The sequence below is a fragment of the Xenopus laevis genome, chromosome 1S, assembly GCF_017654675.1.
Source record: "Xenopus laevis strain J_2021 chromosome 1S, Xenopus_laevis_v10.1, whole genome shotgun sequence".
Lineage (NCBI taxonomy): Eukaryota > Metazoa > Chordata > Amphibia > Anura > Pipidae > Xenopus > Xenopus laevis.
Genome location: NC_054372.1, coordinates 142,240,727 through 142,251,340, shown reverse-complemented (window position 1 = coordinate 142,251,340; position 10,614 = coordinate 142,240,727). Strand labels below are relative to the sequence as shown.

Here is a 10,614-nt window from a genome sequence, read left to right as displayed (position 1 = left end):
GTTGATGTGTCAAGCATTTCCCTGATATTATTTTTTGTGAGAAAATGTTCTGCAGCTCACTGATTTTTAAAGTCACGGAAAAAGAATGAGTTTTGCTTTACTATTAATTTAAGTGGTATATGTGCATGTCATCACTGGTACCATGTCTAGAAATAACAAAATATATTCTCCAAAATGTTTGAGATTTATATGAAATCGATGATGGCTTATATAAAGTGTAGGAAATGTCCATGGTTAATACAAAGCTCCTGCAGGGCCTCATTTGTCCCTATAGTTAGATAGGGTTGCACTGCATCAACCAGTCTTGCAGGTAGCAACATGAATGGGAAAATATCGAATCCACACATATATCCACATATTGATCAATTGGTGCAAGTTCTTTATGTGGCCAAGAACCACCATGAATCAAGAAAGGTTCAGGTTCAACAGCCCCATATAATAAAGTTAAAAGCCTTTATTGAGGCACATGGCTTTTTTCAGATTATTGTCCTCTATAAACGTATTTTTCTTTGACTGTCTACCGTGCCTTGGGCTTCTAAGTGCAGAACAAAGTACCAGTAACGTGCTTCTTTGCAGCTACAACAAGCAATGTGTCCTTTCCACTACACTCTCCAACAGGCAAAGAGTTAAAAGAATGAGTCCAGTATCACAGGAGGAGTTTGCCCCCTCCCAAGTAGAAAAGTGTGAACTGAAAATTCAGCCCTGATCTGAATAAATATTTAAGTGAGAGCTGGAGAGGGTATGTGTCCAGTTCAGCTCCACGTGAGCAAGAAGTGAAGATTGAGTGAGACTGTAGCTGAAGACACCAGAGCTTTCCTGCACTCTGACACTTCTTGGCACCAAGACATGAAGCTGCACCTGCTCTGCTTTCCTTTCTTCACATGGCCTTTAATTGTACATGGATCTAGAGGAGGTGAGCCACTTGCAAACTTGCCTTATTTCTGCCCTGAAAGTTTGACATGCATCTTTACTTACTGGACCAAAAATTTTAGAATGAGCTATTCCAAAGCAGTGAAACAACTTCTATTAAATTAAACTTCCAATTATTATAGGAATTTGTCCCAGTTTGGAGATGTTTCGCTCTTTAATTTACCCATTAAACTTCTGATAGGGTTTGGCTAGTACAGAGAACATTGGGAAATGCTCATAATTTGTGACACAATTCCGTATTCATACAGCATCAGCACATTTTGGGTAAATAATGACTTTCCCTTTTATTATGAATGATAAACTCCAGCTATGAGGGTCTCTACATGGTGTTTTACCCACAAACTAAATAATGATGAATAGTATGATTGAGGAATGTAATACTCCGACCATCTCTTTACAATTATCTGGGAAACAAAACCAACATGAGAAAATTCATGACGTGTACTTATGTAGCTTAATTGCTTTTAGGCATCTCAGGTTATTTAATCAGTTCTCTGTATTTCTCTACACACTGGCTCATTTTGTTGTATGCATTTTACTAAAAGAAAGCCTAGCAGTAAGGTGGAAACATTGCCTTGATGAATGACTTTACTATGGAAGGGTGTTTACTACGATGCTATTTGTCTACTAGGAAAGTAACTGTGCTAAATATTAATTGTGAACTGTAGAAACCCTATTTTATGTTTTTAGGGACCAGAAAAAATGGTGTTACATTTGGGAAATCATAGCAATGTATATTATGCATAATATATAGGTGGGACCACAAGTTAAATGAGGGAATGAGGATGTAAAATTTAAGTTTCACTGCATAGTGTAATTTCTAGTCATTCTTATTCCCCCTTACTGAGAAAATAATATATCGTACTTCCTAATTAGAATATAAATACATATTTTTAATGGCTTTTCTTGATGAGTAAAACAAGAACACTTTAATTTTGAGATATGACTTGTTCAAAGTAGAATTTCACAATTTTTGATCACAATTTGGCCAGAAGGAACAGTTTAATTACAATATTTGCACCAGGAAAGACCATATAGGAATGAACAGAAATACACATTAAGATGAGGCTGTGAGTGCAGAATAACACAAGGTAATACACCTTTCTAAAAAATGTAAGTTAATTGAAACTTTTCTTAGATATATGTCCCCTTAGAACTTTTTGAACCCGTCAGTAACATTCAGATGTAAAAGGATTTGGGGAGCAATTCTAGCATGAAAGATGTTCTTGGGGTGCCAAACAAGGGCTGTGATTGGTCATTTGGTAGCCCCTATGTGGACTGTCAACCTACAAGAGACTCTGTTTGTCAGTACACATGGTTTTTCTTTCTTTTCCAATTATGTTTATTGGAACACATGGTTTTTATGCAACAAAAACTTGCCTCCAAGCCTGGAATTCAAAAATAATCACCTGCTTTGAGGCCACTGGGAGCAACATCCAAGGGGTTGGAGAGCAACAGGTTGCTCATGAGCTACTGGTTGGGGATCACTGCCTTAGAATATATCAAGTGAGAATATTCTTTTGATTAATATGCCAAATGAACTTATAATCAATAGAGAAGGTGTCTTCTTAACTTGCCTTAAAAGTAAAAGAGAATAATTACAGTATGTAAAATGGCAGTTTTAAAATATATATGTTTTATGAATCATCCTATTCATTCACTTTCTAATGCTTATGTTTGTCTGCTCAGGTCGTTGGTGTTACTCTTCCCAGGACCCCAAGTGTGGTGAGTGCTGAAATTAAAAATACTGTATACAGTATAAATACAGCTCCTTGGGTGGAGGGTCTTTTTAACTCTTTGGAATGGAACCCAAAATAAAGGACAGAAAAATTAGATTAAAAAAAGAAAAGATTTTACAAGTATTGCATATCAATATATCATTGTAGATCATTCGATCATGTACTGAGGCTCGAGGCAGTTACAGGGCAGACAGATGTACAGGGTTCCGTTGCTTTCTTTTCTTATTGTGGTTTGTTAGTATTTACCGGCTGTTGGCTGGTGGTCTGAACAATGCCAAACATGGGCACTATGGTCATCCAAATAGATAGCGGAACACAGTGTTGGACTGGGACACCAGGGGCCCACCCAAAAACCTTAGACCAGGGGCCGCTCTCAGTACAATTATTATTCCTCTCCTCACTCAACCTCTATTCTCCAAGTCTCTTTTCTTTACATACTATAATCTATTATTCTGTTTAGCCTCTTTGTTCTCAGAGAAATAGGGAATGGCCATAAAATAGGCCAAATGTTTAGCAGCATGGGGTTTTCCTTGTATCCCTTCGGGCCAGTCCAATTTGCAACCAGCAAATAATGAGAAAGATACAGTATACCTAAGCTGTTTAAAAGTTTGTCTTTATTGGTGTCAGGGTAATTGTATAAGAGCCATACATAAGCTTATCTGAGCAGGTACCATTGAGTGTTATTTCTACGGTTGTCCAGATATATAAAACAGTTTCACATAAATCATGATAAAATACAGCTATGCACAGATATTGGACATGACATGAGTCATTTGAAATACATACTTGTAAAATATATGAAAGCGTCAGCACAATCTCATTCGTAGAATTTTCCTGATTAAATATGAAGAAAGGTTAAACATCCTTTCATTAAACTGCCCATTAATATTCATAAATTGCAGAGGTTAAACAAACAATAAGAAATTTGTGTACTATATCTGTGGGCTCTATACAAAAGAATGTTACTTCCAGGAAAGATTGCACCACGCAATTATCTGTTATTTTATTTCCAGTGACAATACAGTATTTACAGAGGTCTAATTTAAAAACAAAAAAAACCAAACAATTCTATCTTGGAACATATAATGCCAATAATAGTTGATAGAAAAACTATCACCAAATTAAAAAAATAGCGTGTTGGCTTAGAATTTCCAATTTTTTAACAAAAAATATGCTCCTTTGTAGCAAGAAAGGTATGGCTGTGGGGGAAATTAATAGCATAGAAGATTTAAGATAAACAGGATACAATGGTTTTTTTATAATAAGTGGTGTTAAACAGGGGGGAAATACCCACATTTGGTTTCTCAAACATGTTTTTTCTAAATGGTTTTAAAAGGTTTATTCAAGAAAAAGTGGCCAAATATTTTTAAGTGCTGCACTTTTCTTTCCTTTATAATATATTTGGCCACTTTTTGAATAAACATTTTTAAAGAATTGGATGTATGGATTATGCCAGCTCAGCATGCAAACTTTATTAGGTGTAAAAATGCCTTTGGAAAGTAAAAAAACACACATTGCCAAAAGAATTTCAATTGCAATTTCAAAACAAATTCTCTTACATAAAAAAAAAGTTTGCAACCAGGGAAGGAATTTGTTTGCTCAAAAATATATAAAGATAAGGAAACCAGTCTACTTATGTGTTGCAAGTCCATAAAAGGGTAACTGCTTTTGGGCATATACTATAAAAGCAATGGTATAGGAAAACAGAAAAAATTATTTACATATTTGTTACAGTACAAATATAACTGATAATATCAGCCAATACAAATCTAACCTGTATTAACATGAGATATGTAATAGACGCTCTAAACAGTCCACATCTCTAACATTTAGTTCTTCAACAGACCCAAAATTTGATAAGAAGCCAGCCTTCGAGAAATTAGCAGCAGGCGTGCTTTAAATCTGGTTTTAGGCAGACCACCTGCCAGCTGGAAATGAAGTAGTAAAGCTGCCCTACATAGCTGGATAATTGAATTTGTGCTCCTGTCTTATGATATGTTTGAAAAAATCTCAAGTAAACCCTCCATGAAGTTACAGTTTGTATGTAGCCTTGATCATAAAGGTTTTTGAAAGGCCATACAAAAATGACTATCTATCCTGCATGGCATAAATATTTAGGCTTCAAATGTAGATTTTACTGGCTACTTATCCTATAATAATCTAGTAATTTGCATAGATAATGTGTGGAAACTGTACTACTATTTTTTCTCCACTTGTGTTGGGCTTAGGGCCAGATTACTGGAAGGACATCAACCATAACTGTGGGGGAGAGAGCCAGTCCCCAATCAACATTGAGAGGTCAAAAGTCAAAAGAGACAGCCATTTAGGGGACATCAATTTCCAGGGTTATGACCATGCGCCACCTGGGCAGTGGAAGCTTATGAATGATGGACAGTCAGGTAAAATGTTTTATGATTTTTATATGGAGCAGGAGGGTAATACAGTTATTGGCATTACTTTTTTTCATGCACCACTCATTTGTTTTTTTCCTATGTTCTATAAACTTCGTAGAATATTTGTACTCAGTTGTGCATTACTATGTGTTTCCTTCAAGGCCCAGGCTGCACATTTAGATAAATTAGCAGTTGTGGACATTTAAATTACTGTCATTAAAATACCACTGATATCCTATTCTCATCAAAGGCCTTCCATATGCCCTTTGTCTTCTTTTGGCAGTCATCTTGAGCCTTAATGGAGAGGTGATACAGAGTCACCTAAATATCAGTGGTGCTGGGCTGCCAAATACATACCGTGCTCTCCAGTTCCACTTCCACTGGGGAAGCTCAACAAGGGATGGATCAGAGCACTTGATGGATGGCAAGCGATATCCCATGGAGGTAACTGCCACCAAATAATCACCTGTGGGAATGGATTTCCAGCAATGGTAGTAGGGAATGTGGATTTTCATTTGGAAAGGAAGTGCAAATGAATATACAGAACAATAAGGATCAAACATGCATGCATTGAATATAGTATTTACTGCAAATGAATTAATCCCGAAAGCCGTCAAATTACATTTTGTTCTTTATTCCATGTTTGTACCCGCGCAGAGAAATAACTGCATTCCTAATTGCACCAAAATACTCCTAAGGATCCAGCCCCTAGTTCATGCTAAAGACAGCATATGTTCCATATGATATTATAAGAGAACCACATCTCTATGATTTTTCCTAGCCATTATTTTTTTGATTTTTCATAAGCCATTTATTTGTCTACCATGAAAATAAGATGAAATGATCTGATTTTGTCTGTCCCCAGATGCATATTGTTCACATGAATGCCAAGTACCAAAGTATCAGTGAAGCCAAAAAAGACCCTCAAGGCCTGGCTGTGCTAGGCTTCTTTTTTACAGTAAGAAACATGTCCTTATTTCTGCCATTCATATTAGGTTTTTGCTCTTTGTGATTTGTTTTTAGCCTTTTAACAACCTACTTTTTCTTTAGGTATCAGAAATTGACAACCCCAGTTATAACATACTGGTGGCTGGTATGAAAAATGTGTCTTTGGAAGGTGAGTGTATAAAGTCAAAAGTCTCCTTGCCATGAGTGAGAAAATATTCTCCATGCAAGAAAACCTTTCCAACCAAAAAATGGCTTAACAGCAGGGCAGATTTTTGGACTATCCACATGACTCCTTTTTAGTCTCTGGCTTGTGTTTTAGTTATTTTTTGATCATTTTTTACACTTTCTTTTTTTATATCTAGTTTTAGGGCTTTTTGTCTCAGAACACCCAAATTACCTGGTTTAACCAGGTATTACACATTTTCAGCCTTTTATTAGAATCATTTGCCAACACAAGCTTGCACATGCTGCAATAGTTGAGGAAACCCCACTTAGGTGTATTTAGAGAAGGTCACATATACTATCATCATGATTTGCTGGTTGTAAATTGCAAAACTAGCATAGACCGTTTCTCACTGAGTATTCTATGTTTCCAAAAGTATTGGTGAAAAAAAAAATGTTATGTTTACCTCACCTGCTATTATATGCAACTGGATTTACCATAGGTATGGCAGATGTGGTTTCTTTCTTATTAGAAAGTGCATATAAAAATGTGTTGGTTGATAATAACATCTGTGTGCCAAACCCTAGAATTTCAGTTTCAGCTAAATTGGTATGAAATTTTGCAACAGCAATCTTTACTTATTGGTAAAGAATAATAGTTTACTATGGCAGCACAATACCATACCCAGTCACACATGACATTTTGTTGCTGTTTTTGCCCAGAGAACAGACATAGCAACAAAACTAGAATTTTAGTCTGCTGGTTGCTAAGGTTTGCAATAGGAATTACTAAGATATCTATCACATTTTCTTTTTACAATATGTTACCATAACTTTTGAGTGAGAACATTATGTTTTAGAGACACTTTATTTTTCAGCTGCAGCCTCAATATTCATACCTGGTTAAAGGGATAGTGTCATGGGAAAAAATCAGTTAATAGTGCTGCTCCAGCAGAATTCTGCACTGAAATCCATTTCTCAAAAGAGCAAACAGATGTTTTAACATTTAATTTTGAAATCTGACATGAGGCTAGACATATTGTCAGTTTCCCATCTGCCCCCAGTCATGTGACTTGTGCTCTGATAAACTTTAGTCACTCTTTACTGCTGGAGTGATATAACCCCTCCCTTTCCCCCCCCCCCAGCAGCCTAACAGAACAATGGGATTGTAACCAAATAGCAGCTCCTTAACACAAGATAACAGCTCCCTGGTAGATCTAAGAGCAACATTCAATCGTAAAATTCAGGTCCCACTGCGACACATTCAGTTACATTGAGTAGAAGAAAAAACAGCAGCCTGCCTGAAAGCAATTCCATCCTAAAGTGCTGGCTCTTTCTGAAAGCACATGACCAGGCAAACTTAACTGAGATGGAGCAAATATTACAACTAAAAAATATACACTTGGTGGTTTAGGAATTAAATTTTATATTGTAGAGTGAATTATTTGCAGTGTAAACAGTGTAATTTAGAAATAGAAACGACATCATAAAAATCATGACAGAATCCCTTTAACTATGTTAACTAATGTAGATCACAGGGAGAGCACTGGCGGAATTTTCCCCCAAGTCAAGGTATTGCTGTGCAACCAGATGGTCATCAATGCACTGTGTAGGCATCTATAGGAGACCATTTCTTCATGTAAATCTGAACTGTAGATGTGGAGTGGAGTGCTTTAGCAACAGTTGCTACAACTTCATTAAGACATTTGAGAAGAAGACATGGTTATTAGTTCAAGAATTTTTCCTGTTCCTACCCTTGTTAATATACTTTCTATTTCTCCTCATACCAATCAACTCATTTTCTCTTCAGGGGAATTTATAGAACTAGACTCTACCTTTCCATTGGAAATGCTCCTTCCACCCCTTGACACGCTTTCTAGGTATTACCGATATCAAGGATCATTAACAACTCCAGACTGCTCTGAGGTGGTTATATGGACTGTGTTTGAGAATCCGATATTCATCAGTCAGAGACAGGTAGGCAGTTCAATGCACTATGGCAACTATCTGTATCAAGAAATATTTATTTATATATATGTAGCAGAAGTAAACAAAAACAATATCTGGGAAAATACATTGACATGTTTTCTTGGCTTTGCTGTGTGTGACCAAATTAATTACAGATAACTTTATTTAAGAGAAAGAGGGTGAGATCCAATACACTATAATGATATTTAGCTGTCAATGGCGCTTTATCAATAGATCCATCACTGACTGAATAATACCATATGCTTAATTTGGGGGTATCCATTATGTGGATATGCAGTTGATTTTGCACTGCTGTTGTGGGATTGTGGGAGCTGTAGATTAACAAAAATGTCAGACTTGCAGGTTGATGGTTCATGTTGTAGGCATGGCTGGGATGAAAAACCATGTTTCATTAACACATTTAAACAATAGTCAGGATGACAGAAAGAACCACCATTTTTAAGCTCTGCCTAAACTGTCTGTATGAATTTACATGTGAAGGAATAATAGTAGCAAGTCAATCCGTGCCAGGTAATGACAGGGCAAGCATAGGTTTAGAAGAATATGCTGTTTATTAACAATGCAAGTAACACTACTAATTGTTTATAAAATCTTCACAGCTGAAAATAATGACAGAAACTGTCCATTTCTCGGCGCATGGGGAGACATTGGTCAAAATGTCAGACAATTTCCGCACCCCACAGCCACTAAAGGGAAGAAAGCTCTGGGCGTCCAAAGATGCTACTGTGAGCCACTCTTGTATTGTCCGGGCCCCATTCCCCGGAATGTGTCTGCTCAGCCTGGTCACCTACACATTATTGCGCTTCTAAAAAGCACACCTTCTTGATTGGCTCCTGCACAGAAGGAACATACAATGCAGTGAACACCAAGCCAAGAAGGTCAAAACTTGTTCCAGATCATCTGCAGTTAAGACATTGCCATATTGTTCACTGGAATGCTGCACTGTCTTATTTGATTATGTGAAAACAGGAATTGTGTAAAGCTGCTTTTGAATTTGTTTCCTAATTACCAGGGGCAGAACAACACAGGACAAGGTCAAAGTGCACAAACACTTTGGCTTAAAGGATGGGCAACCTGCAGAACTTCAACTGTTAGTAACGTCCCGGGAGAACAATGTCACCTACAGGGCTACAGAGTTATCATAATTGTCCTTGTCAAGGAAATCAAAAGGAGAAATATTTCTTCTATTTACATGCAGTTGGGTCCTAAAAGCACCAGCACCAACTGCACTAATGTGTATTTCTGCTTTATTTTCATCTCCAGAATTAGCATTGTTGTTAATTTATCTAACCACAATCATAATACACAGTTGAAATGGTAGTTTGTATTACCCCAGGGATACTGATTTTTATATGTTAACTGTATCCGGGTAGGGAAGACCTTTCCTGCCCACACAGACACACAAGTTTTAAGCAGGGCAACCCCTTGCAATTTTTATTTGCAGTGGTACAATGTTTCTGGAAGATGCATGACAAAGGGGTTCTCCCCAAAACACACCACTACAAATAAAAATTGCAGGGGCTTGCCCTTCTCAAAATGTTAAATTGTATATATAGTATATTATAGCATTGGCCTTTCTATAACATACTAAAAGTTGACTAAGGTGAGCCATCCTTTTAACTGTCTGCTGCATTCAACTCTTTTTTAAAGCTCACATCCTGCAAAGCAGAGGAAGTTATTAACCCCAACACATTACAGAGCAGAAAGCAAACTCTGCATGGGGAAGTATCAGTCTACACAAAAAAATTAAAGCAGTATAAAGTAATGAAAATATAATGTACTGTTGCCTTGCACAGTCTGGAAAAATTGGAGTGTTTGCTTCAGAAATAATATTTTCTGTGACAGACTCACTCAATTTTAAATCTGCCCCCTAAGTTCCACGTCCCACTTGCCACGTCCCAACCCCTCCAACTCAAACAAATAAAAAGCACATTTACTATGGGTCGAATAAGGAGGATTAATTAACCCTCGATATTCGACCATCAAAGTTAAATACTTCGACTTCGAATATCGAAGTCGAATGATTTATCGCAATTCGAAGGAAAAATCGGTAGATCGAACAAGGAAATCCTTCGTATCAAACGTTTCAAAGGATTTAAATCCATCGATCAAACGATTTTCCTTCGATCACAAATTGCCTAGAAAGCCTATGGGAACCTTCCCCATAGGCTAACATTGGTGCTCGGTAGGTTTTAGGTGGCGAAGTAGGTGGTCGAAGTTTTTTTTAAAGAGACAGTACTTCGACTATCGAATGGTTGAATAGTCGAACAATTTTTAGTTCGAATCGTTTGAGTCGACGTCGTAGTCGAAGGTCGAAGTAGCCAATTCGATGGTCGAAGTACCCTAAAAAATACTTCGAAATTCGAAGTATTTTTCCCTTCTAATCCTTCACTCGAGCTAAGTAAATGTGCCCTCTAGTGTCTTAGCATAGCTAATTACGGTAGAATCCCCCA

General features: G+C 37.0%; 1 protein-coding gene across 1 annotated transcript; it reads left to right on the top strand.

Annotated features, from left to right (window-relative positions):
- The first annotated feature begins 770 nt into the window (after window positions 1-770).
- On the top strand, window positions 771-10,318 carry XB5797209.S (provisional ortholog of carbonic anhydrase 15 S homeolog). The gene is made up of 8 exons (XM_018244105.2): window positions 771-913; window positions 2,620-2,655; window positions 4,898-5,068; window positions 5,346-5,506; window positions 5,928-6,020; window positions 6,113-6,179; window positions 7,983-8,149; window positions 8,761-10,318. The coding sequence occupies exons 1-8, from the start codon at window positions 847-849 to the stop codon at window positions 8,968-8,970; spliced, it is 972 nt and encodes a 323-aa protein (XP_018099594.1). The 5' UTR covers window positions 771-846; the 3' UTR covers window positions 8,971-10,318.
- The last annotated feature ends 296 nt before the right edge of the window (window positions 10,319-10,614 follow it).

Excerpts from the sequence above, each read along its gene's own strand:
- XB5797209.S (XM_018244105.2), top strand. The coding sequence starts at position 847 with ATGAAGCTGCACCTGCTCTGCTTTCCTTTCTTCACATGGCCTTTAATT. Across the intron at positions 5,507-5,927 it reads GCAAGCGATATCCCATGGAG|ATGCATATTGTTCACATGAA; the intron begins GTAACTGCCACC and ends GTCTGTCCCCAG. Across the intron at positions 8,150-8,760 it reads TATTCATCAGTCAGAGACAG|CTGAAAATAATGACAGAAAC; the intron begins GTAGGCAGTTCA and ends AAATCTTCACAG.